The 26451-nt window shown below is 40.3% G+C and overlaps 1 protein-coding gene across 1 annotated transcript; it reads left to right on the top strand.

Moving 5' to 3' along the window:
- The first annotated feature begins 1772 nt into the window (after positions 1-1772).
- ATP1B3 (ATPase Na+/K+ transporting subunit beta 3) lies at positions 1773-26132 on the top strand. The gene is made up of 7 exons (XM_059479697.1): positions 1773-2050; positions 9483-9611; positions 13099-13206; positions 14701-14888; positions 15643-15693; positions 20648-20734; positions 23820-26132. Exons 1-7 carry the CDS (start codon positions 1942-1944, stop codon positions 23988-23990), a joined length of 843 nt encoding a protein of 280 aa, XP_059335680.1. The 5' UTR covers positions 1773-1941; the 3' UTR covers positions 23991-26132.
- Positions 26133-26451: the final 319 nt, after the last annotated feature.

The following is a 26451-nucleotide window of genomic DNA, read 5'->3' as shown; positions in this document are numbered from 1 at the left end:
TCATTCAGCACTTTGTGTTCACTGGAGGCTGGAGGGACCCTTCCATTATTTTACCTGGCAGCAGTGTGTATCTCATGGGTTTATATGCCCATGAGTCAGGACACTGACCCTCCTCCTTCTCACAAACAGTTTGATTTTCAATGGGGGTGAGGATCCACTGTCTCATCCAAGTCAGGCTGGGCTGCAGGAGATGGATGATTTTAAAAATGAGCATAATAGTTAGTAGAGTAAAACTGAGCCTCTGAAACTCACTGGAGCAGAGTACAAAATGATTCCAATGTTTGAGGTTGTGCAGACTGGAGAGTTTTGGTGATGCCGGATAATACTGCTTCTTCTAATACTTAAGTTTACAATTTCTTTAATTAAAAAAATTAATATATTTAGCTGTTGATATGTCATTGCATAATGTAGGGATTGGTCCTTCCTTAGAGACAATCTGTATTTTTAAATCTTTATTAATTTCCACAGTTCTTTCCATCTAGTAAACTTTACTGTTATTGAACCCATATGGTGCCCAGTCCAAAAAGATTGATATAGGTGCATTTTGCTGGCATGTTATTCCCTAATAGTGTAGGATACCTCTTTAAATAAACTGGGAAAAATAGTTCAGCAAAGCAGATGTTAAAATGGAATGACAGTCAGTCTTTTGCTTGGTGACATTTAAAAGAAGAATAAAAATGGAGATGGCTTATTTCTGGCCTGAAATGGAATGTATTAGCTGAGCAGTGTGACAAGGAGTAATTAGTGAGTGATACGTTATTTTCTGTTGTTGTTCTACAGCCAACAGAATGATTTAGTTGATGTACTGTAACAGTAGAGACTATTGGAATCAGACGTTCAAGAGGCAAATAGGTTTATTCTATTTTATTCTTTATGTTTACTGCTTTCTGGCAATATTGCAATCATTGTAATGATTTGAACTAATCATGCTGATAAATATGTAATTGCTCATAAGACATCTCTTAAATTGTGTGTTAAAATTTTAAGACGTAGTCTGGTGTAGCTTTTTCACTCGGGTTTGGTCTCTTGCTATTTTTAAGAACTTCTTTGATGTAGGAGCTGTCCTGTCACACGTGAGTTTTGCGAAGTCCCCAGTTAATGCCATTACCGCCGCTGGCTGAGAGCTCTGAGGGAGAGCACACTGGGGCTGGGGGTGCGCGGGGGCTGCGGCTGCTCCGCTCCGTACTGGGGAAAGAGAATTCCGCCTCCTGATCCGTGCCACAGTAAATGGAGGCTGCTGCTGTGCTGCCAGCCGGGGGATGGGAGAGGGGGTGCGTCCTCACACGGACCATCAGCAGCGCCACAGCAACGGAGCTTTGGAGCCGCTATGCTCCAGGAGTCACCTTTCCATCAGCCCTTCTGTAGCATCTCGGCACATTCGTGTTCAGGGCGGTGCAGGATCGCGGAGAGCGCCGAGATGCGGGTTACACTTGCGAGCCCTTCCGCCCCCGGCACCTCTCTAAGATGGTTGTGCATCAGGGCCCGCCCCGCCGCGCAACATCCCCGCGCTGCACGGCCGGGCACATGCGGGGTCACGGGTGCCCGGAGCCGGGCTGGGAGGCGCCCGGTGGTGCCGGGGAGCGGGGCCGGGCCGGGCCGGGCCTGGCGGGCCCCGCGCTCTGCCCGCGCTCGGCGCCGCCGCTCCGCCAGGCCGGGCCGCGTGCCCGCAGCAGGGCGGCGCTGGCCGGCAGGGGGCGCGCGCGCGCGGCAGCGGGGAGCGCGTGTGGGCGGAGCGCGGCGGGGCCCGCCCGGCGCGGGGGCGCGAAGAGGGAAGGAGGGCGGGATTGGGGAAGGTCCCGGCGTGCCCGGCCCCCGCCCGCTCTCCCGCCGGGCGCCGCGGCCGCAGTTACTTAGCGGTTGGGAGCGGGCGCTGCCTGTGGCTTTCTTTGCCGGGGAGGGTCTGCCGCCGGAGTGCGCGACGCAGCCGCTCCTCGCCTCGCCATGGCTAAGGAAACGACGAAGCCCTTCCGCCAGAGCATGGCCGAGTGGCGGCAGTTCATCTACAACCCCAACAGCGGCGAGTTCCTGGGGCGCACGGCGAAGAGCTGGGGTAAGGGCTGCCGCGGGGGACGAGGGCGGGGTGAGGCGAAGCCGAGGGGCGGCGGGGAGCGGGGCCGAGCGCGGGAGGTGGGGGTGCGGGGGCGGGATGCGGGAGGGCCCCCGCGGGGATGCGGGGACGGGATGCGGGAGGGCCCCCCGCGGGGATGGGCTGGAGGGCCCCCGCCGGGCTGAGGGGACGGGATGCGGCAGGCTCCCCGCGGGGATGCGGGGGCGGCGCGCACCAGGTGAGGCGGCCCCGCGCGGTCGCGGCGGCGCACGCACCCCGGTGCCCGTTACAACCGCCGGTCTAAAAATAGCTCCGTCCGTGACAGCGGGGGTGGGGGTCGGGGGAAGGGGGAGTTCCCGGGGCGCGTCCCGAGATGACTCAGCGCCCGCCCCGCAACCGGTGCGGGCCCGTGGGCTCCTCTCCCGCCTGCTCTGCCGGGGGCGCCCCGGGGGCCGCCGCGGTGCGGCCGTGACGGGTTTCCGCCGCGAGGTGCGGGCCGGCCCCGCCCGCGGCATCGCCCGCGCCGCCCGCAGCCTGCGCGTGCCGGGGCAGCTCCCCCGCGCCGGCCGTGCCCGAGGCCCCCCCGCGCTCCCGCGGCGCACGGAACCCGGAATGAATGAGCGCGGATTGCCCGTGTGCTTGGAGCCGCGCTTCGGGAGAGGAAAGGAAAATCCCCAACCCCCCTCCCCAAAAGTTCATGAGCCCCAATTCCAGAAAGTGATCGTTGTGTGTGGTTGTGCGTCATCGTGCTAAATTTGTTCCAGCGTAGGTCTTCTGGGCCTTTTATTTTCTTAAAGGAAGCTTTAAATGAAGGCTCTCCATTAAAGCCTGTGAAGGCAGTGTTTATTTTCCTATTTTCAGGTAGTCATCCTATTGCTTTCTTCTGAGCTGGAAAGCATGTTATCGTAATCTGGTTTCTTCCAGTAAAAATATTTTGATTTTCCGAGTGTGTTTTCTCATATTAAACAGTTGTACAAATGCTTAATATTAGTATGTTTCTTCTGCCCTCATGGGACATATTTACTGACTTCAGAAAATGCTGCGTCTCCTCCCAAAACTTGGATGTAGTTGGGATACTTAATAGTTGTGCTTACAAAACCAACAAGGCTCTCAGCGTGGTGTGAAGGAACAGGCCAATACATCCTTGGCCTTGACACGATCTCAATGAACGCTGATGTTGAAATAGCGAGGAGGAGCTTTAGGCGGACAGTGCTTGGGGTGTGCTTTCTCTGCCGTGCCAGTGTCTTCTGTCTGTCAGGAGAGGGCCCGAGCTCTGACAGGAGTTCCCCTCCATTCAGATGGAAATAAGAGCTTGCAGCCACTCTGCCAGTTGAATAGCAAAGGATAGGAAATTTCCACTATGCTGTTGTCTAGTGATCTTTCTGTACAGGCAGGTTTCCTCAAGTGCGTGGGCTGGGTGTGTGGATTGCAGAAGTCTGGCTGTGTCATGAGTCTCAGCTGCACAGACTGTAGATATGTTAGAAATAGCTTGCAAGTTTTTTGGTTGTTTTTTTCTTTTTTGAAGTGGAAGATGAAACCATCTTCTCTGTTTAAACCTGTCTAGTGGGATTAGTCACCTAGGATGTTACTAGTTCATGTTAGACCAAGGCCAATAGATAACATTTGAAGTTGAGATGACTTAGTTGGTAACTGAGTTTCCACAGTTGCTTGAGAAAGTATCTACAGACAGTTTGAATAATTTTACTTCCTTAAGAAGAAAAATTATAACTAATAATAGTTATAATAACTACTTGTTTAGTAGTTTAGGTGATTGGCATGTGGTTACTACTGTATACCATTTCCTCAGTCTGGGCATTAGGAAGTGAATGTTCAGAATCACCATATTTTCAGTGTTTCGTTTGTTTTGGCATTCCATGATTAATATACTGTGCTTATTTAATTTAATTATAATCTGACTATTTTGGGGCGTGGTGTGTGGCTTTCTGTTTAGTTTAACTTTTTGATGGCAGGACACTAAGTGGGTGGCTCTGTTGGCACAGAAGAATATGCAGGGTTAGGTCTCCTGCTCCTGCAGTCGAGGTGTGAGCTTAGAGCTCTCTCACCGACTTACAGTTGCTTTTCTGTTGCTGGTTTCTGGGCTGAAAGGCGAGGACACAGGGGAGGGGAGCTCTGGTTGCCAGCCTGCTGGGTTGTCCTGTCTCCAGGGACAGCACGATGAGAATTCAGCTGGCTCTGGTTCTTCTGTGCGTATTTCTCTTGTCTCAAGACAGCTTCCTCACAGAAATGAGACAGAAGCAGTAGAGAAGCCTTTTAAGTAATTATTCACAGTATGTGCATGTTTTGCCTAGTCTGACATAGTCTGGGGGGCTTATGTAAATGGTAACTGCAGGGCAGTGATTCTCTGTGAATGCCAATGCTGTGGCATTGGAGTACTCCTCTATCTGCCGTTTCCAGTTCAGCGTTAGTGAAAAGATCAGACACAAGTGATTATGTAGTCATTTGTCATGTAACAGAGGTTGCAATTTAGAGTTTGGTAAAGAGTTGCTTTTTACACCTTGGTGAAAACTGGATGTCTCCTGCAGAAGAAAACTGGATTTTCACCTTATTTTTTTTCAGACTTGAGGGGTACTTCAGTTTGAATCTTTCACAAGTTGATACCCAAACCTACACACACTCTCCCCCAAACTCTTCTATTTTTAATTACTTAGCATAGTCATTTGTTGTATTAAAAGAGACAGAAACTACTGGGAAAAACTGCTGATTGAGGCTGTGCTGTTCTCAGCAGCAAGGCTGAGGGGCGCCGATAGTCCTCGAAGAGGTGATGGGCACAGGGTGGGTCTGGGCTGCCCGCAGCGTTTAATCAGGTGGGGCAGAGCGAGGAGCGCTCGGCGGCTGCTGGGTGGGGCCTTCTGCGAGTGAAAGGAGGATCAGCCTCAGTCTCTGCCTGTAAGGGCGAGGTGCTGCGGGGATGGAGTGAGGTCAGCATGAACGGCTTGTGTTGAGATGCTCACTGCATACTCTGGTGTGTGCACTGTCTTACGAGGTTAATTCTATTCTTACGAGTTAATTCTATTCACATAAGCTTAATAAAAAAATAATTTGTGCCAAAAAAGAGGGGCAATATAGGCTGTAGCAGTACTTCATCTCTGGTCACACTAGATGTCATGTCAAGGTATTTAAGCCTTTCTGTAAGCCTGGTTGTGTCAGGGTGTTCGAGGTAGAGGTGGCATTGCCTTGAAGTGCACAGAAATTAGGCCCTACTGAATTTTCTTTTGAATGCTTAGTTGTATTTTTTGGGGCACAGATACATGGTTATAACTACAAACAAACAAAGACCCACCAACCAAACCCAACACCTCATTTCTGGGAAAGCTTTCCACCATGTCAATGGAAACACACTCTTGTTGGCCACCATGACAAAGGATCCTGCTTTGCTTCTTTTTTTGTCTTCACTGGTTGGAATTCAGTGAAGACAAAAAAAGTGCTGTCAGACTTTTAACTGCTTTTCTGACATGGTTATTCTGTCTTCTTTATTGGTGTTTTGAGCAGAGATTTATTGTCATTTAGCTTTCTTTATGAGTAGTGTAATATTAAACATTCTAGCATCACTGTCTGCCATTGCAGTAGAGCATTTTATTTTCCTTGGCTCAGAGCACTCTGAAAAAAGGCATCTTGCTTTGTCTTGTAACAGATAGCAGTATGCTCTAGTAGTACAGTGAGTGTATTTTATGGTGATGGTGGGGTGTTCTAAATTCTTAATCATGGCATTAGACCCTGGCTTTTTGGATTCTTTGCAAGTGTTGCACTTGACAGTTTTTGTTGTCTCCTGAGGTTTAGTCATTTTCTGCGTGGAGCCCTGGCTTATTGTAACATAAAATATAACATGGGACTGAGGTTGTATTTCTAACTCATCTTTTTCTTCCTCCTTCTGCTGTCATCCAAATCTGGAAAGCAGTATTTCTTGAGTGTCCAAGAAAAAAGATTGAAACATGGTTAGTGATTATTTAATGTGGATAGATAGGTTAAAGTAAGGAAATCTTTTGCAGGTTGACTAAAACTCCTTGATGTTCCTGGTATCAGTCTGTAGGAAGATCACTCGAGTGTTTAAATCCCATTTGTTAAAGATTCTGAAGGACAGTCATGCAGGTGATAGGATCAGTGCAGCATGGAATCCAACAAACTATAAAAACAATTTCATTTTTGTTGTTGCAAGTAATGTTGTATAGTTGCTACCCTGTTTGTGGGAGTGTTTGTATTGATACCTTTGTATATCTAACTAAGCATTACGTACAGGTAGATTTGTCAGTCTGGTGTATGCCTGAGTTTTCATTGCTTTTGCCATGTAAAGTTTGGAAAGCTTGTATTCCATGGAAGTGATGGCCAGATATGTGATAACTTGCATTCACCAGAGTCAGAAATTCTAATTTTCACAGTGGAGAAGTGTTTTGATTCCTGCAAATGAATTCCAGCTAATGACAGTATGAACATGTTGGTTCAGAAATTGAAGTCTTCCAGATTTGACTTGCTTGTTGATGTGGTTAGGATGTGAAGAAGTGGTTTTGGTGCTGTGATGCCCTGCAAAAAGAAAAGCAAACTAAAACAACTAGGTAAACTGTAATGCAGAATTTTGGGTTTGAGTTTTTCTTGTGTTATCGTTTTGGTGTATGAGATGTTGTACAACAGTTGAATTGGGTTGCATGTTAGCTGTGGAAGCTGGACTTTGTTAGGAGGAAATATGGAAGATAGCTTTTCACTGTTACTTGGGTACATCTTGTTTCCTGACAAGAAATCCAGTGTGATGTGAAGTTATTTTGGCAGAGTTTCTTGACAGGTTATGGCTTGCTCACTGTGATTAGCTAAGGATAATTAGTACTAATAGGCTCACAAAGAGCACCTTACTCAGTTTGGAGCGGTTGGAAGTTGCAGAGGGGATTTTTGTTGTTTGTTTTTTCCCTCTTTTTAATGTGGCAAAGTAACATAAATGGGTCAGTTGAGTGGTCAGCGTTCTGCAAAGAATTTACAAGCTGTATTAAAATAAAGATTAAACTTTGTTGGGCTGGGGGAGGCTGGTGGAGCTTCAGAGCTGTGAATACAAACAGCCTTTCCAGCCGAGCTCTGCTGCCCATCCCTGGTGGCTGGGCTGCTGCTGGAGGAGTGGGGCTGGGGGAGGTGCTGCTGTCACTGCAGTCTCCATCATGGAGTGGGGACCCCTGTTAGCCCTGTCCTGGTGCTCCCTCCAGGCTGAGAGGGGTCCCAGCTCTGCCAGCCCTGCTGGGGTGAGGGGCTGTGCAGCTGGGTGGGACACCTGGCACCCCTGGGGGAGAGCTGCCCCTGTGGCACTGCCCTTCAGGGTCAGGAGTGCAGGGCATGTGGTGCTGCTGGCCCAAAGCAGGGCTCTTCCTAGGGCCGTGTCTGCTTGGAGCTGCACTCCATGCTGCTCTGAGTGCCCGTGTTATGCTCATCAATTTTTTCCTTTTCCAATGAAGTTTGGCATATTGTTTTAGAAATTAAATACGAGTGTATTCTGAAATAATTCCCTGGTTTTCTTAATTTTACTCTACTTGCCACAGCAGCTGCTTGTCTTACATGTCAAGTTCTTCTGTTCCATTGGGACTGTTTGGTGAACATCTCGGTCACTTGATGGAAAGTGTACTGTCTAGGGAGTTTGAGGGAAGTATCCACTAGTTGATTAACTTGTATGGATCAAAATGAGAGCTGACCAGAGGTTTTGTAAGGAAGCTTTTTTGTTTGGTTGATTTTATAACACCCAGAACACGGTGGATATTAATCAGAAGATCCTCATTCTGCTTTAAATCCAGTTAAGGCAATTACAAGCTTTTAGGTAAAACCCATTGCTGCTGTGCCAAATACAGATACAACTCCTGTAATGGCTTTGTTGACTAGAATTTCTGTTTGGTTTTATGTTGTCATTTTAGCAGCTAAATAGCTTCTAAATAACCTTAGCAATCATTCACAATAGATGTCCAGCTGTCTTGTTCATTATAGAGTAGTCTTGTTTTTGTGTTTGCATACTTTGCTACTTCTAATTGCTGCATAGAATCCTACATCTTGGTGCTTTCAAGTGTTTTAAATAGCTGATCATTTTCGGGTCATTGCAGATTGGTAGGTATCTTCATCAATGTGTCAGATAGAAAACTAAGACCAAATGGAGAATCCACTGACATTCAGCTGGTTGCTGTTGAGAACTTTACTTAAAGAATTTGGAAACCATGTCATTATTTTAATAGATGTACACAGAATTCTTTTGGGAAAAGTTAAATGGGTGCTTGGATTTTTAGCAGTCATGGGTTTCTGGGTACCATACTATACTAGAGACTATTTCAGTGCAAAATGCAAGCATGATTTGTGGGACAGGAGCCAGGGCTTAGGCTTCCTTCTGTCTTATTCCAGTGGACACTACATAGCACTGGGGTACAGTTGTGTTTACTTTTGCTCTTTTCTGTGAAAGGTTAGAAAGTTCTGCACTTGGTTCTGTCAATTGTCAGTGGTAGGATGTTGCATAATGGTTTTGAAGTACATTTCTTCATACCCAAGTTGCATATCTGGCTCCTGAGAGTGCCCTTATGGCTAGAATATCCAATAACAGTTGAATTTGTGTTAACATTTGGTTATGTTTTTGAATTAGAATGGTTTTAAAGATGGCTCTCAGTCCAAGCATCCAGTCCCCTCAGTACTTTTAATAGCTCCCATTCTTTTTGACAAATTCTCTGCATATGTCCTTAAGCTTGTCTTAAAACAGAATCCCACACATTTATTTAGGTTGGTATTGAGTGCTCAGTTAGTGAAACAAGTTGAAGCTGGTAATAATCTGTGTATTTGGTGAATTTGGTGAATTTGCTGTGTCTCTGGGGTAGATTGGTAAAGCAGGTGTGTGTGTGTGTGTTAGGCTGGATAAATCTGGAGAGAAGGTTTAGTTTGTTTTCAAACACATGTGGCAAAAAGCACTTTCACCCTGAGAAAGTATCTTGTAACTGGACGTTTGTGAAGAACTGCTCTTGTGTGGAGTTCCCTCAAATATCAACTATGTTATTAAACGCAACAATGGCTTCCTCCCTGGTCTGGATCCAGTGTAATAATTTTATCTTTCCCTCAGTTCTTTTATCTTCCCAAGAACCAGATACAAAGCTAAAATTCTAGTAAACAAGTGACAGTTTATTTTTTTGTAATGCACTGCTTAGTAATTTTTGCTAGCTTTCCTGTATAGCCTGAAGAGTGGTTTTTAATGCTTCTCTCTTAAAAACAGAGATGCCAAAATGGTCTATAAGCTTTAAGAATCAGAAAGTATTAAGAAAACCTCTTTGTTTGCATTATTGTGCACTGTGCATTACATGTGTATGCTAGGGGCATATTTATGACTACAAACATTGTATTGCTAATTTCCCATTTCTGATTTTCAAAATAGGTAATGGAATTAGATGAAACAAAAATTGTAATTTTATCTTTTCCTTTACAGGATTGATCTTGCTATTCTATCTGGTATTCTATGGCTTCCTAGCAGCCCTGTTCACATTCACCCTGTGGGTTATGCTTCAGACCCTGAGCAATGATATACCCAAGTACCGGGACCGCATTTCTAGTCCAGGTAACGCTGTATTTATTTCTTCATTAACTCTGCCTGCTTTAACAACTGAGTTTCATTGAGAGCTCTTTTGAAGTAATTAACCTCTTATGGGAAATCATCATTATTCAGTTACTTGCAGGTTGCAAAGGTACAACTCGGTGTAAGGCAAGTTCTATGTTTATAGCACAAATTCAGGCAATACCTTTTTGTGTGGGTTTTTTTGCTAAATTTTGCTGGTTTTTCCTTTAAGCTCCTGTCAGTTGAATTTGTCATGTAGACCACAATTTTGCCTGCAGATCCACACAGCATGCTGATGTAGAAGTTGGTTTATAATTTAATCAAATTGCTATAAAGCTACTTGAAACCAGTTCTCTTGGATCAGGTGGAAGGCCACCTTGATTAGTGTTTGATACTTTGCAGAAGGTACAGGAAAGCTCTACTGTGGGTGTGATCTGCTCAAGAGCATGTAAGGGCTGTGGGATAGAGGCCTTTGCAGAGTTTTTATTACAGCATTAGATAGTTCCCAACTGACATGGAAAGTCTGTGGATTTTAGGGATTGTAGGGATAGGGATCCACTGGAGTAAGGGCCCTGTTTATGATGACGCTAAGTCCATGTAACACTGAAAGTGCTGTCCTGCTTCCTTTATGTGCTGCCCTCCTGCCTCACTGTGGTCTGCTTCAAGGAACTAATTGTATGTTAAAAAAACCTTGTGCAAATAAGAATGAATAATAAGGTGGTTGTCTTCACCAATATAATAATATATGGAGGGAAGTAAGACGATGTTATTTTTTAAAATACTGTTTTCCTTTTGTTGAATGTAAAACTCTTAAAATGGAACATCACCTTGCAGCTGTATCCACACTTAAGATGGTGCAGTGATCTTTGTAGAGCAAGCTGCAGTTGGGCCAGTATGAACAAAATTTGTTTTGGTGTAGTGTTCTGGCTTCTCTAACAAGTGTCATATTGTCAGGGATTTTGAGGATTTCTGCTGTGTTTTCAAGCTAAGAATGGGCTAGATGCTCGAAAGAATTATTAAAAAAAAAAAACTAGAAGAAAAATAAAGGAGGGAAGAAAGAGGTGGCTTAGTTGACCATTTCTCCCCATTTCCATTGTGTCTGTTGTGGCAGTCAGAAGCATTGTAGTGGATGAAGCTGTGGGTAGCTTAATGCTGGGCTTGAGTGACATTTCTTCTCTCATGTAGTTCAGGATATTAATTTTCCTTGGCTTTGAAGGGATGTTTGTTTTTAAAAGTATATGCTGCATTAGGTTTTTAATTGAAGAATTCCTGTAACATTTCTGAATTAAATATCTTTATTAACCATGTCTTTAGTAACTCATACATTAAAGTTAATCAAGTTGCTTGTTTCTGTTTTAATGTTTCTCCTTAACTCTGTTGTTTTTCATTTGCAGTGAGACATGTAATGTTCCTGGCTGTAAACTTAAATTCTTTTAAAAAACCTAAAATCTACACACAAAACCTGGATGCCGTAGGTCAAAGGTTCTCCTCTTACATTAAATGTACTTGGAAATCTCACAATTGATTTATTTTATAATTGATACCTGAATTGCTTTGTACACTGGGATATAATAGTATAAATCAAATCCAGATGATTTTAAAACCTCTTCTGTTAAATCCCTCCTGGAATTGTAAAATAATGTAATCTCTTCTACAATCCTAGATGTGATCCTGTGCTGAGGCTGTTAATTCTGTTCCTCTAGAAGTGCTCAAATCCTGCATTTCTCACAGTCTATGCATCAGTCCTTAAAATAGCTTCTTCTGTAGAATTTATACCATAGTTTTTAGGCAGAATGTAATCCACTGGAAGTGGAGCAGTCCCCTCTTCATGGGATGTTTCTGACATTCCCCTGAAGCAGTAAATCTCTTCAAATTATTTTTTCCTTCATTGATGACTAGTTTAGTTATTGTGTCATATACCTTTTGAAAAATACCATTTAAATCCTTCATTTACATTATAGTTTTGTAGATAATAAATTCTTATCTGCTGAAAGCTCCTAATGTGTAAAACCCCTCCAGTGATTTTTCAGCCCTGCTACTAATTGCCTTTTATTTTGTTGAATCCCAGTTCACTGTGAAGGCCAGAAAATTACTGTAATGATGCAGAGTTGTCTGCAGTCAAAATAGGGACTGTTAGTCATTAAGGCCTTTACTTGATGGCTTCCATGGAAATAATTTAACTGCTGTTATTGCAAAAAAGAGGATTTTTGATTTATTTGGAATCCTATAAAAGACCTGGAATAAAATACATTAACTTGTACCTGGGTTTTTTTTAAAGCTGAAGAATATTTGTTGGTGATGAGTTTCTAGTATAGATGTTTATTATTTGCAAGTTGCAAGTATTTGTAAATAGTTTCTGCCTTTGGATGAGAAGCTTGGCCATTTCCATAGGTAAATCCTTAATAGACCTGGGCTGCTGAAAAACGCTCTTGGTATACTTTTCTGAACCTTACTGTGATGGTTAACTACAGTAGCCTAACTTTATCTTACTTTCTTAGATGTTCATTTTTTATGAAGATGTCCTGTTTTTTATTTTTTTTTGTTGTGGGCGAAGGGGTGTTGCCATCAGGTACCTGTGTGATTGCCTGCTCAGTGTCCCTTTTGCTTTCACCTGCTCCACAGAAATCCCTGAGATTGAGCTCTGCAGCTTTCTGGGAAGCAGGGGCAGCTCAGCTCTTGAGAGGGCCATGCTCACCTCACTCCCTGTGTGCCTTGCCCATCCTCCAGCTGGGGCTGGGTCCAGCCTTTGGTGATCCATGGGCTGGTACCTCCTGCAGCTCTGGTTGCTGCCCAGAGCCCCCAGAGGCAGCAGGAGGAGCTGGAGCTCCCCCAGGACACTGAGGGGCAGCTCTGGAGCATGGGCTGAGCCGTGCCCTGGGGCTCTGTAAGGTGTCTCCTGTCCTCCCTGGGACAGGTGGCACCTCAGCTTTGTTAGAGCAGATGGAGGAGAAGACTGAATACTAATTTGACTTGTCTGTTTTGACTGGGGTAACTTTCAAGCCGCCTTTATGTATAATCCAATTTTATTTTTTTTTTTCCTGGGTTTCTGTGAGAATAATACCATCATAGCTTCACTGTGTATTGCCTAAAGCTTTGGACTGTTGCTTAAAGTGAAGGTTTTGTGGGTGTGCTTTTGGGTATTTTTTCAGTTATTTTTAAAGCTTAACTTGCTGAGTGTGGAAAGTGGATCAATAAAAATCTTTGATTGAAAGTGATTAAACTGCTGATTTTGCTTTTCCTAATCACTTGGTTTGGTTTGTGAATTGCAGTTGTACATTGGGTTGGATTTAAATGTTAATTAATGTAATGCTGATTTTGATTGCTGGCTTCAAACACAAAGTACCTTCCATTACTGTAGAATATAGGGGTAACATTAATGTTTCTTTACAGATAATAGACATTTTCCAATTTATGGATGCTTGAGTAAGGGTTAGAGTGGTGAAGGAAAGATAAGTTGCTTAGTTCCTAACTTAAACTTTTTCTTTTTAAGGACTTATGATTTCACCAAAGCCAGACACTGCATTGGAATTTCACTTCAATAAGAGTGACAGCCAATCATATGCAGAATATGTTACTACACTTCAGAACTTCCTTGAATGTAAGTTACTTACAATTGCCCAAGTAATTTAGGGGTCTTAATCTTGAGTACATTATTTCATTTCTTGCTTTTAGCTACTAATTGCCAATGCCAACTTACTAAAGCAAGTTCAGGGTTACAAGTTCAGGGTTACTGTAGATATGTGTGTTATAAAAGTCTCTATTTTACAGAAAATGGTGAGTAAAATGTCTATATTGGACAGTGAGCATGAGAAACAGTGCAGTACATAATGGAGAGTTTTGGGTGATGTGGTTATTTAAAAATACTGTAAGATGTAGAAATTACATATGCCAAAATAATTTAATTTAAAATAACATACAAGACCTGTGTTATCTGATTAGTCTCAATCTAAATGATTTGGTAACTGGGTGAGAGTACTTTAGTCTGAAGAACTTAGGTGTCTCTTTGGAAAATGAGGCACACAAAGATTAAATTAATTGAAATTTATTGATTTTTCACTCTGATACACAGTATTTACACACAGAAATATTAAAACACTGAATTTAGAACATGAAGAAAAGCTAATACAGGGCAAATCTGAAGGGTGGAAAAATCACTGGTTTGTCATACATTATTTTACATGTGTGCCTACATGTACACTTATTCTAATAACATGGAAATCAATTTAAAATATTAATAAGTTTAACCCCTCAGAAGTTGTAAGTCAGAATGAGGAAGGTGCTGTGAAATCTCACCTGTGTGCATGAGTTGCTTTGTTAGCTCCAGCTATGCTTGAATCTCTCCATATTCAGTTTTGGTGCCTACTAAAAGCTTCTGTGAGTAGGCTTTTCTTTCAGAGCTCTGCCAGGGGTTCCTGAGAGCAATGCTGCATTTCATGACTACCTGCCTCTCCTGCACTTCTGTGGTTTTGCATCAGGATGAACTTTCCCTTTCTCCATTTTACCTTATTAGCTGGGAGCTGCAGTGTAAGGGAGGAGAAGAAACCACAAAGTGTCTTAAATGGGAGTCATTTCACACTTGTGACAGTATGCTCTGTGCACTTCAGAAACACAAGAAAGTGAGAAACAACTTGAGATGTTAGTATAACATAAATTATACAAGCTGATGTAATTGTAGAGGCAATTTAATATTAATTATTGGAATACTTTCAAGTTTCCTGTTTGTTTGTAAAAGAAACATGTGCGAAGGGAAAACTGATTGAGTTTCCAGATACAAACAATCAATACATTATTGGCTTAGCATATGTAGTTAGTTTATGTACAGAAATTTATGAAGTTGTGATTATTGTTACAATTTTAAAAGCAGGAAAGTGTTCATTCTTCTATAATACTCTTTTATTCAAGTAAACTGCTACTTGTCTGTAGGCTTTGAAAAAGTGTTTGTTAAGATGGATGTAAGATACAGTGCTCTGAAAATACTTCTTTGAGGAAACTCTTAGGGAAGTAACAGGATAATTATTTATATAGGCATCTGCAGGCTTTGGCTGGTTATGTGCTTTATACCATTGATTTACAAGCTGTTTTTCTTTGATAGCATATAATGATTCCAAGCAGTCCCAGAACATAGACTGTACCCGGGGAAAGATCTTTGACCAGAGCGAGGCTGCTGTTAAAAAGGCTTGTCGCTTCAACCTCTCTGACCTGGGACCCTGCTCTGGCAAGGAGGATGCCAATTTTGGCTACTCTAAAGGAACTCCCTGCGTGCTTGTGAAAATGAATAGAGTAAGTGCCTGCTTATCTTCTAGCTCTTAGTACAAGTGCTCCCAGCTACTGCTGTATGAAAAGATTACTGTGGAAAGGACTGAAATATGTGTTCAGTTTGCTACTCAAGATATTTGCATTTCTTTAATAGTGTAATTTACTGAAACATTAAGCAATTCCAGAGAGTAAGCTTTTTAAGCATTCTAATACTTACCAGTATTGGCTTAGATAACTTGAACCAAAATATCTGAATCTTGTTTTCAGAAGTATATTGTTCTTTGCTTTGCCCCCCCCTTAACTGTTCTGTGAAACAGATTCTAGACCACTCTGCAAAGTGTTGTACTTCATGTCTGTGTTCCAGATCTCTAATGTAATAACTCTAATCTAGTGCATTCTGTAACTCTTAAACTATGAAAGGTGAGGAAAACTACAATGTATTTGACTTTTCAGTGATGTCCTGTTACTGATTGGTGAATGATGTACCTGTTACTTGAATTGCTAATTGGTTTGAGCCATTAAAATTACATGCTAAATGTAAAATAAGAAAACAGTACTTTCTGTTCCTTCTGTAATTATTTTGAGTTGAGTAAGCTATTTAATTTAACAATGCTTTAAATCTTAGTCCTAGTTTAAAATTGTGTTCAGATGAAAATTACACTAGATACACTTATTCCCTGTATGAACTCATATTTAGTGAGGGAAAAGTTCAATTTCAGTCTGTAAAAATTGAAAGTGCGGAAGAGATCTGTAAATATTTTACCTTTGTCTCCTTTAGATAATTGGATTAAAGCCTGAAGGAGAGCCACATATACAGTGTAACCCTAAGGTCAGTTCAGAATGTAAGAAATAAATGTGTTGTTGATTTTCCTTGTGATTATGATGAATAATGAAGTAGTTTATTTCACTCTTCCCTTCTTAGAGATTTTGTGCTTTTGTTTGTGTTTTTCATCTTACTGTATGTCTCATTTAGTTTTAGTGTCTTTAATTTCCTCAGTGTACCTATAGAAACATTCTTTGGTTCTTCTTTCATCCTTAGATGTTTGAACTACCTGATTTGGTTTAGATTTGAGGAAAATGCATACATGTGTATTTGTGGTCTTGTTTATTTATTTATTGTGAGTTATATTTTTGTTTTCCCATTTCATAACCTCTATTTTTATTTTTTCTCCATGCTGCAAGTGCACCTTAGACAATTTTATAAATGATGGGTAAGACAACTGTGTGTGAAAACTAATGTTACCACTCAAGTAAAAGTTGCCTTCAAGTGAAGTATCAACTACTTATAATAACAGCTAATCTTTGCATATTTGTTATGTACCAATGGATTTACACTGAATGTTTTATTGCAATTATAATAATTACTTTGACTTATGGGTGTTTTTCCTAGACTTCTTGGGGAGCAGTGAAAGAGTTGGTAAGTTTGTAGCTTGAGCAAGGGGCAGAGTCCTGGCTTTTAGCTTCTGGTGACTTGTAAAGTGTAGGCTGGGAAATATTAGTAGTTAATGAGACAAACACTTGTAAGGGTTTCTGCCTTGATCCTAGATACCTGTGGTAGGCACAGATTTTAATACTTTATTTTTGTTGGGTCTTTGAAAGTTTTGGTCTCTCCAGGACAGCCCATAGCAAACAAAGGTGATTCTTCCTCCTACTTGAGACTAATTTGCTTCCATTCACAAACCCCATGTTCTGTTGAACAGAATAAAGGAATTAAGCTCCTTCTACTAGTATTCTTTTGACTTGTCTAATGTATAATTTTTTGCAATGTGATATTCCAAACTAGATAGAAGTTTGCCTCTAGCTGAGGTATTGTTAGTGGCAGCATTTCTCCCTTTGTGATCACATTGAAAGCAAGGTGAATTTGCTGTTTGTAATACACTAGTCTTTAATTGTTTTACTATTTAAATCATTCTTCTGGTTATTTCCCAGTCTGTATTTATAGATGTGATTTCTCATAGTTCACAGCTTTGAATTTCATAGGGCTGTTTTTGGCCCTCCTCTGTCATTTTTTGTGATCATTTTAATGGGATCAAGTTCTTTGAAGTGTTTTGCACTACTTAGCTTGGTGCCATCAATGAATGAACTTGGGTTTGCCTCTCAAGTCCTTACTGAAACATGGAATAGGATTCAGAGCAGTCATCTCCATTTCCACCAGAAATGCCTTGTGAAGTGTTGAGTACTAATGTTCAAGTGATTTACAAAATATTGATGGATGGCAGTCCTATTTTACGATGTATTTCTTCAACTTTTGTCTGTGGATGCTCTATGAGACAGTAGTAAAAACTATACTAAACAGATACTTCTTACCCTCTTAACTGGTTTCACTAGCAAAACAGTAACCTTAATAACAACTTGGTTGATCATGGTGGCATTTTTTGCTGGTTTTTTTACCCTTTGGGATAAACAGGAGTGATTTGTGTGTGTTTTCTTGCATCATCTTTCTCTTAAGTACCAAGTTCTGCTACTGCATCCTCTTAAAATTTTTGTCATCTACACAAGTGTGATGGGTATGATTTTTACAATTATTCATCTTAGTAGTTCTTTAGTGACTTCCAGGGAAGTATTTGTCAGGTTTTGCTACTTTGAATGCATCTATTTTTGTTAGCCTATTCTCACCCTAGCTCATAATAATTTACTTGCTTAGGAAAGCTTAGGTACCAGTTGGAATTGGTCCTGTAGATTTACTGCTCGCTGCTTTTTATCTCCCTTTCATCTTTGTTTTTAAATATTTCTTACAATTAAGAGTCACAGAGTGGATAAGGTTGGATGGGACCACAGTAGTCATCTGGTCCCACCTTCCTGCTCAAAGAAAGTTTATTCTAGAACCCATGGCACAGAGTTGTATCCAGACAGTTCTGGAATATCTCCAGTGAGGGAGACTCCACACACTCTCTGGGCAGTGTATTCCAGTGCCCAGTTACTGCCCAGGAAAAAGGTTCTTCTTGATGCTCAGATGGAACTTCTGTGCATCAATCCTACATATGCTGAGAGCCATTTGGAGAAGTGTCTGCCTGGACGTAACAAACACACCATCTGACTTTTAGATGGTTTTTTTGCTTTTACAAGTCTCTCAAATACAAAATTTGTTCAGTAGCTTCAGTCTGCACATCCTGCCAGTTTTGGCCACCTGAAACATCATTCTAAGTTTTTCAGTGTGAAATTTGTGTTATTCAGGTATTCTTCTGTGAGGTGAATCTTCTTTATTCTTCCTGCACTTTTTATATGGTGGGGTTTTTTTAATGGAAAAATTTCAGAGTCAGCACACTTATAGCTGGGGGATGCTTCCCCCTGTACCCTCATGTAGATGAAGCTGTCATCACTGTAACTTCTGTAGATGAGGGATGTGAGTGTTTGCAGTGTCAGACACTCATTGCAGCTGGTTCTTCCTCCTGCCCCCTGTAGGAACTAATCTGCTGCAGTGTTGAGAATCCCCAGAAAGAGAAACAAATCAACAAAAAGATTCTGCCTCCAAGAAGATCAGCATTTTAGGTCTTTAGTTTGGGGCCAGAGTTGTGCAGTTTCACAAGTGCTAGAACATCTTGCAGTATTTATTTCAAGTTAAAACAGCCTTTACTGAAAACTGGTAAATTTCATGGGTTTTTTTTGTTTGTTTTGTTTTGTTTTTTTTTTTTTTTTTTTTTTTTAACTAGAGAAAAGAAAAGCCTTAATTCCAAAATACATCTTTTTCTGCTCTTTATTGACCATCTTGACTTCATGTGAGGTATCACTTTGTGGTTGACAAGAATGAAGAATGGCTGTATGAATGACATTCTGTGTGCCTTGCTTTTGTCAGCATACTCAGGATCTGAGTTATCTTTTTTGTGATAGAAATCTGTTGTTTTACAGTTTCTGCTAATGAATACTGCTCTTTATCTTCTCCATTTCTTCTTCTCAAGTCATTATAGATCATTCCTTCCTAAATTATTTCCTTGGGTCTTTCTTATATTATTTCTTTAGCATATTATTTCAACATCTGGTAAACTCTTCTTTCTAAACTAGTCTTAATTAAGACCCAGTTAGAGATGGAAATCTGTCTGTCCAGCTACGTTGTCCAATTTTTAGATTTGCTGACTGTCACCAGCTCTTCATGGAAACTACATGATAAGCAGAAAAAGTGACACTCACTAATGGACAGATTCTTGAAGTTCTTCAGTAAATACAGCTTATTTAGGTGTTTTTTAGTTTTTTGCTTTTATTTAATTGTGTAGGGATATTAATTAGGATTGTTTATTCAGGACTATCTGGAACCCCCCCAGCAGTTGCATTAGATAGGCAGCTGCATGTCCCAGAAGCTCCCTGCTACTGCACTGAGAGCCTAATGCATAGATTTAATGTATAGTGATGACTGCATGCATGCCTTGTACCCAGCTGCTCCAGAAAGCACTACTCCTGCTTACTTTGCCTATGTTATTCCATATGCTGATTATTTAACCATTATTTCAGCAATATATTTGAAAAGTAAGTATTTTCAGCTGCATGAGCTTTAAATAAAATAAACAATAATGGTGAAAATCAACATATTCCTTCTTAATAGTTATACACAAGCTCAAGGTCCAAAGTACTTAATAAATTTATATTGATGATTGCAGTAATTTAGACTGCAAAGGAATGAGAATGTGGCTATATCCTAAAAAACTACTGTATGCTGTTTTGAGGAGGTGAAAAGAAGGTAACCTTGAGCTGTGGCTTGTTCTTAAATATGTTTTGATCTTACTGCAGTTGTCTTCTGAATTCTGTAGGGATCTGTTTAAAATTACAGCTGTTGTATATGGTAATAGAGAAACAACAATGAAACTTGCTAATTAATTTTGAACTTGTGAATTACATGGAACAAATAGTGATGTTCTGAACTTGCATTTAGCATTTTGGGTGGTTGTTTTAATGACATTTCTCTTGGTTATGGTAATAAATTAATTTATTACAGAAGGTTACAGATGTGGGCATTTCCTAGTGGTGTAAACTTGGAGCAGCTTGTTATTCTGCCAGGATATACAGTCTTGAAGAATGTTGTGTATAGGGAGAGGTGTTTGTGTATTGCTATACTGATAACCTGTGTCTGGACAGCTCCATCATACAGACATATTTTGTATATTTTATGGGTTGACTGACTCCTTAGTCAGAAATTAGGCAGCAGCTTTGTAGGTAGCTTATTCTTATTCCAGGATTTTAGGTTGCAGGGGCCAGTGGAGTGATAAGGCCTGCATCTGTATACATTGTTCCTCTGAGGTGGTGATACAACTCCGGCAGCATCACCATTTAACAGTTTGGGTTTCTTCATATCTGGCCTGTACTTGAAGGATAGAGGGTACCTCATGTTAGGAATGGCACTGTTGCAGAGAGGTGTCTGTGGTTCTCTGTGAAGGCTTGTATCATTACAAGCTTCAGAGGTTTAAAAACCTGGCTTTAAACAGCACGATTGACCAAAAATACCCAGGCTTGCTTGGAGATACTTGGGATTTAAACTCTATATGGGGGGTTGGGTTGTTAAATTACTCGTTACAATGAACATACCCCCTTCCCCATTTCTTTGACTCATAAGTGTGAAGGCAGGCTGTCTTTGACTCGACTGCTAATTTAAGTACTGCTCATCCTTAACGCAGCAGATGTGTGCAGCATGTGACTGTTAGCCAAAAGAAATCTGGTTTGAATTATTTTGAGTTTGTAAGTCAGTTGCCTTTTTTTAGGTTTCTTGCAGTTCATCATTGGATTATCATTTTAATTTTGTGTTCATTTTTATGCAAGCAGATGTTAATTTCTGCTTTCCTTGCTGTCTGCAATTACAGGAAGAAGGCATGGTTAGCATAAATTATTTTCCTCGTAATGGCGCAATGGACTTGATGTACTTCCCGTACTATGGGAAAAACTTGCATGTAAGTATCCCTTAATGATGGTCTTCACTTTGTGTTCTGTTTCTGTGTGCATTTCCAGTTGCTAGTAGCAGATTAATTCTGAAGTTTGAACTTTGTAATGAGGTGCTGCTAAGGAATATTGCAGATGCAGACGTTGCACGGCGCTCAGAGAGACTGAGACGTGCTTTGGCAGCCATGAACAAACTGGGCATTGTCCTCATGGAGAGTGGCTGTACACCAGCAGTCTGGAGAGCCACTGCTCTTTTTTGCTCATTGAAATCTTTTGGAGTCTTTTTGACTGCAGGGACAGGCAGGAGAAGTAAACTGTCTTCATGTTAAATACACTTCTAGTAGTTAATCCTTGGTGTTTCTGTATAGGATGTTAAGCTCATAAGCCCTTATGGTATTCTTGATTATATTTTTTGTGGCTCTGCATGCTATACTTTCTATTTGCCCTGTTTTATAAAGGAGGACTTCAATGCAGCAGATACATTTGGGGTTTTCTAAAATTATTGTTGTAAAAACCCTAAATTCACTACTTTATGAACACAGTACATGTAAAATTAAAACTCCAGTTTTTCTTTTGAAATATTTTCTTGCATCAATTTGTGATCACTGTATGCAGAAAATCTGTACGTTCTATAAAACAGAAAATCATATTGCCTCTTACTGACCAAGTCATTTAGTCTACTAAACACTGTTCATCATTGAAGATAAAGGTACTTTTTCAAACATAAATCTATTAGATTCATAGTGTACCATGGTGAGTGGTTGTAATTACACCAAAGTTATTTTTTTATCAAATTACTCCTTTCTCAGTTACTTTTCCAGTGTATTCTATACTTGCAGCAGTTCCATGACTTTTTTTAACCTCCCATGACTTTTACTAATGTGGAAGGAGCTTTTTTTTCCTCCAACATGTGCTTTCATGTTACTTCTGGGTAATTCTGTATTTTCCATTTTGTTGCTATGTTATGAATTGGTACCCCATTTAGGCATGCAAATTAAAGAGAGATTGCCTGTGCTTCCAACAGCTGGAGTTGGTACAGACTCTGTCCTGTTCTTGGAATGAAAGAATAGGGAAAGAGAGCACTGCTTCCCTAAGAAATGTAAAATACAGCATCTGTGCATCTTGACATGTCAAGACCCAGTTTGTACCAAGGATGGGATGAAGAGCTTTACTAACAAAATTCCCATCTTGCTGCTATACTGATGGAAAATGGAAGATTATGAAAAGACACTCATGATAGGCAAAACACAGTGCTGTTCCTTGCTTGAATTAGGTGATTTAGAAAAAACTTTTTTAATTATTATTTTTAATGTTCTTTTTCATATGGAACAGGGGCTTTGGTTTTAGGCATTCTTGCTTATGTAAGGCCTAATTCTCCTAATATTAGCATAGTGAGAAATAAGAAGAGTTGTGGGAAGTTTGAGTGTTTGCATCTCAAGGGTCTGGATAGATTCCTTGGCTCTGCAACAGAATTTTTATATTATATCAGTGTGGAACTGTTAAATTACTTTATTCTGTAAAGGAGTTAAGAAGATTTGAACAAACTTGCTGCTCTTGTTCAGGTAGCAACCAGAAAAATATTAATATCTACAGTTTTGTGGTCCAGGATGGTTCTTGTCTTTTGCTGCTTAGTACAACGAGCCCAACTCTGACCTTCGGGAATGTTCCCTTTTTCAGATGATCTGACATAGTTAATGAGGATGCTGCCTCTCTTCCCTCCTCCTCCAAATTTTATACTGAGTAAAAGTCCATTCTGGTATCATCTCTTTTCAAAACATAGAAATTTGTGTGCCCCTTTGGAAAAACCTTGATGGTGAGAAGACTTCTCTCCTGAGGAAACATCAGAATTTTAGTTCTGAGTTTTAGAAAACTCTAAGTGTGGTATCACCCTTAGAACTGGGAAGTTTTGAGGGAGTCTTGCCTAGCTGCATTTCTTCCCTCTCAGTCTGAAGTTTATGGGAGCACAGGAAAATTTCTGATCTAGTGAAACCATTATGCAATGAAAGCAGCTACTTCAGTCTGTTTCTTACTAGTACTTAATATTGAAGATTTTAGCACATCTACTTCCATGACATCATCATAAATGAGACTTTGGGTATTCTCTAGTGTAGAGAAGATAGCCTAAAACCAACAGAAATGTATTTAAGTCTTTTAAGTTGATGAGGATGGAAAAAGTCTTAACACAGACTTGTTCAATTAAATTTCAAGGTTTATACTTACACAATACTGTAATGTTGTATTTAGTCCACTGACTTACATGAATTTTTACCTGGAAAAGAATTTTGCATAATCATCAGTCAGCAGTACTAACCTAAAAATATTAATAAATTATGGAAATGCTTCATGAACATTGCATAAATGCTGCCTTAACAGGGTATAGGCTCTTATTTAATTCATAGGCACTTCACAAGAGAATGAAAGTTCTTACTGAATTGGATGTGAGGTACAATATTGAGTTGGCAAAAGAATGGAATTGATTCTGCTCTCATTCTTAAGTTTTAATTTTTACAGTAGTCACAAGTTGTAATTGGTCCACCAAATATAACTGACCAGGAAGGATGCTGTCAGGATGTTCAAGGAAAGATTTCTGTATAAAGCTTTTAAACAGATAACACCTTTCAGAATGGTTTGTTGCTGAAAAGGTAAATGGGATAGGGGAGAAGGGAAGCTGGTTTGTTAGTATTTGTTGAGCCAGGCTTTTGAAAAAAAACCAACACTTTAAACCCTGGTAGAAAAGTTGCATTCTGTAGCAGATTACATGCACCCTGCCAAACAAACCCAAAACAAGCAGAAGAGTGGAAGACACTGATTTCTGACGTTCTGTCATTGAAGGTTCCTCGAAGAATTGGAACTAAAAAAAGTAGAAATTCATATGCATCTGTCTGTGACTCAAATGATGTTGAATATATTAGTTAAGAAATGCTATGAAGGTATTTCTGACCTGGGAAAATGAAGTTTCTTACTGGAATCAGATTGGACTTTGAAAAGTTGGGTTCCTAATTAGCTTTTTCTTAACTGTTCTGATGGATTAAGTGTTAATTTAATGCCAACTTACTCTGATCTCTCAAACATTTCCCCCCTCTTTCTGTTTCCTAGGCTCACTATTTGCAGCCTCTAGTGGCTGTTCAGCTAACCATTGCCCCCAACGCTACCAAAGAAGAAATAACAATTGAGTGTAAGATCCACGGCTCACCTAACTTAAAAAATCAAGATGACCGTGACAAGTTCCTGGGACGAATTGCCTTCGAAGTCATGATGTCTGAATAGCTGGAGTAAGCACTCTCCACCAAGTAAATGTTGTGTTGTCTGTTTGTATCAGCTGGACATGCCATTCTAGGATATGAGACCACCTTGAAGAATGTTAAGGTGGTTCATGGCGTTCAGGGTAGCATAATAATATGCTTCCAAATTGTATGTTTAAATTCCCTTAAAATAAATGCCTATCCTGCTTTTTGCCTGCCCTGTTGGAACAGTGTACAGACTATAGTTATGTCATAGGGACCTGTAAATAGCTGTTTTCAAACACATAATAATGGTGACCTTTGTCCTGCTCTAAAATGTGGTTTTATCCTCCAAGTGAGTGTCTCAAGCTTAATGTGCTGTGCTCTGTAAATATTGTATTGATTTAACACTGGTTTAACTGTCATATCTCAATGCTGACACAGTTAGAGGGATAAATAATAAATGGTACCTGATTGACATAGTGATTTCTTTGTAAGAGTAAACACCTCCAACATAAATCGTGTGTGTGGGAGTGGGTGGGTCAGTGGATGGATGGCTGTGTGGAGATGCCTTAAATTGTAGACTGGGTGGCATGGGAGAACTGAAGTGGTGGATTTTAAGAGTTGGTATGAATATCTGAAAGTAAGTGCTCAACTAGTACTTTCTTGTGCTTGTCACTGTGCAAGTATTGTGTACATGTAATACTTGGGATAGAGTTTGGTGTTCTAGCTGAGGAATTGAACCTTTCTTTGTGTTGTTAATTGCTTGTAATATGTGGAGCACAAATAAAATCTACAATATTTTGAGACTTTTTAGTTCAGAAATACCAATAGAAAACAATTTAAATAGTTTAGGATCCTGGTAACAGTTGTACAACAGAGCTGCTTGAAAGAAGTGGCCTCACTATTGTGGGAATAGGCTTTGATTTTCCAATGAAAAAAATTCTGGAAGAACCTCTGTTTAAGGAAAAAAAAAGGAAAAAGAAAGGATTGTCTTGATTAAACATTCATGTTTAATTTATATATCTGTTTTGTCGCATCATTTTAACATCTCACGTCTTCATCTGCTCTTTCATCTTGAACTTTCTATGTATTTCATCGTCATCCATTAGAAAATTGGTGTCATCAACTGCTTTGTAGAAATACCTTGTTGACTTGGGGCTCGTTACTTGCAATGTAACTTAAAGTGCAGCTGCTAAAATGACCACAGCCAGACTGGTTCACTTGTGACTGCTCACTGAGCCAGGCTGAGCCATGCTATGGGGCTGACTTGGGCAGTTGAGCTGACATGCAATTTATATTACTCTTCCCCAAGGTTTTTGTGTCTTTCAGTCTTGGGGGGGGTGGGCTTGAGCTCATGGTTCACATTTTGATGTCTTCCCAATATTAAAGACCACAGCAAATCTGCATTTGTGTAAATACCTGTATGTTGTACTAGTTAGGCCCAAATTTGTTACTTAACAACTTTTATACCTAATTATTACAGTGGTTTTTAATATTTTATTTAAACAAATTAAATGAAGGATTTCTAAAATTCACAATCCAGTCTTAATGCCCTGCTTTATGTTTGGGGCCAGTCTAAGCCACATTAGTGAAACTTTTAACAGCTGTGCAAGCCTACACTGATGCACAGTTGAAGGAAGCTGCTCTTAATGGGACTTGAACAGTGTCTTAAACCTCATTAAAAATAGATTTATATTGATCTGATACCATTCTGCATGCTTTTTGTTGTCTACAAAAAAAGGTTGTTGTTCCTACAATAGGCAATGAATATTTTTGTAATAATGGCATGCATTAATACTGAATGAGATGTTCTTTCAAAATATTCCATTACTAATGTTTTAAATGATGCACTTTTAGAGCTGGGATACCTGGCTTCTTGAAGATATGACTAATTGCTTCTCCGTGTATTAATACTGCCTGAAAGTATTTTAATAGTTGTGAGGGACCTTAAGTGTAGATGTTGCATCTGACAATGAAAAGGACTAGCTTCATGTAAAAACTTCTCACATTTGTGTTCACTTAGGAATGGTAAGAAGTTCTGGAGAAACACTCAGTTTTCAAATGAGCTTGTTTTTTGCAACAATTTCTCTTTTGACTTATCTTGTCTATAGACAAAGCATGAAATGGCAACTTTTCACCAGCACTTTTCAGACAGGTAAAACTCAATAAACTCCTGTTCTCCCTAGATTCTGTACAAGTGTTTTTTGTTTTTTGGGTTTTTTTTTTAAATTTAAACATGTAAAGATTGTCACTTGGGGGGAGGAGGGGAGAAAGAAAAAACCACAACTTTTGGAAGGGTTCAAAATAAGCATGTAAATATCAAAATAAGCATGTAAATAGTATATGAGTATTAAGTCTAGTGTTAAGCTGTTTAATTAAACTGAACTATTTCTAATTTTTATTTCTTTGTCTTGAGTAGGTAAAGGGTACAGCAATTATCTGTAAAGAGGTGTACAGACTATTAGGATAGGATAAAATTACCATTTTCCTTCATATGAACTTCA

This window comes from Ammospiza nelsoni, chromosome 10 (genome assembly GCF_027579445.1).
Source record: "Ammospiza nelsoni isolate bAmmNel1 chromosome 10, bAmmNel1.pri, whole genome shotgun sequence".
Lineage (NCBI taxonomy): Eukaryota > Metazoa > Chordata > Aves > Passeriformes > Passerellidae > Ammospiza > Ammospiza nelsoni.
This window is presented reverse-complemented; position numbering and strand designations above follow the sequence as displayed.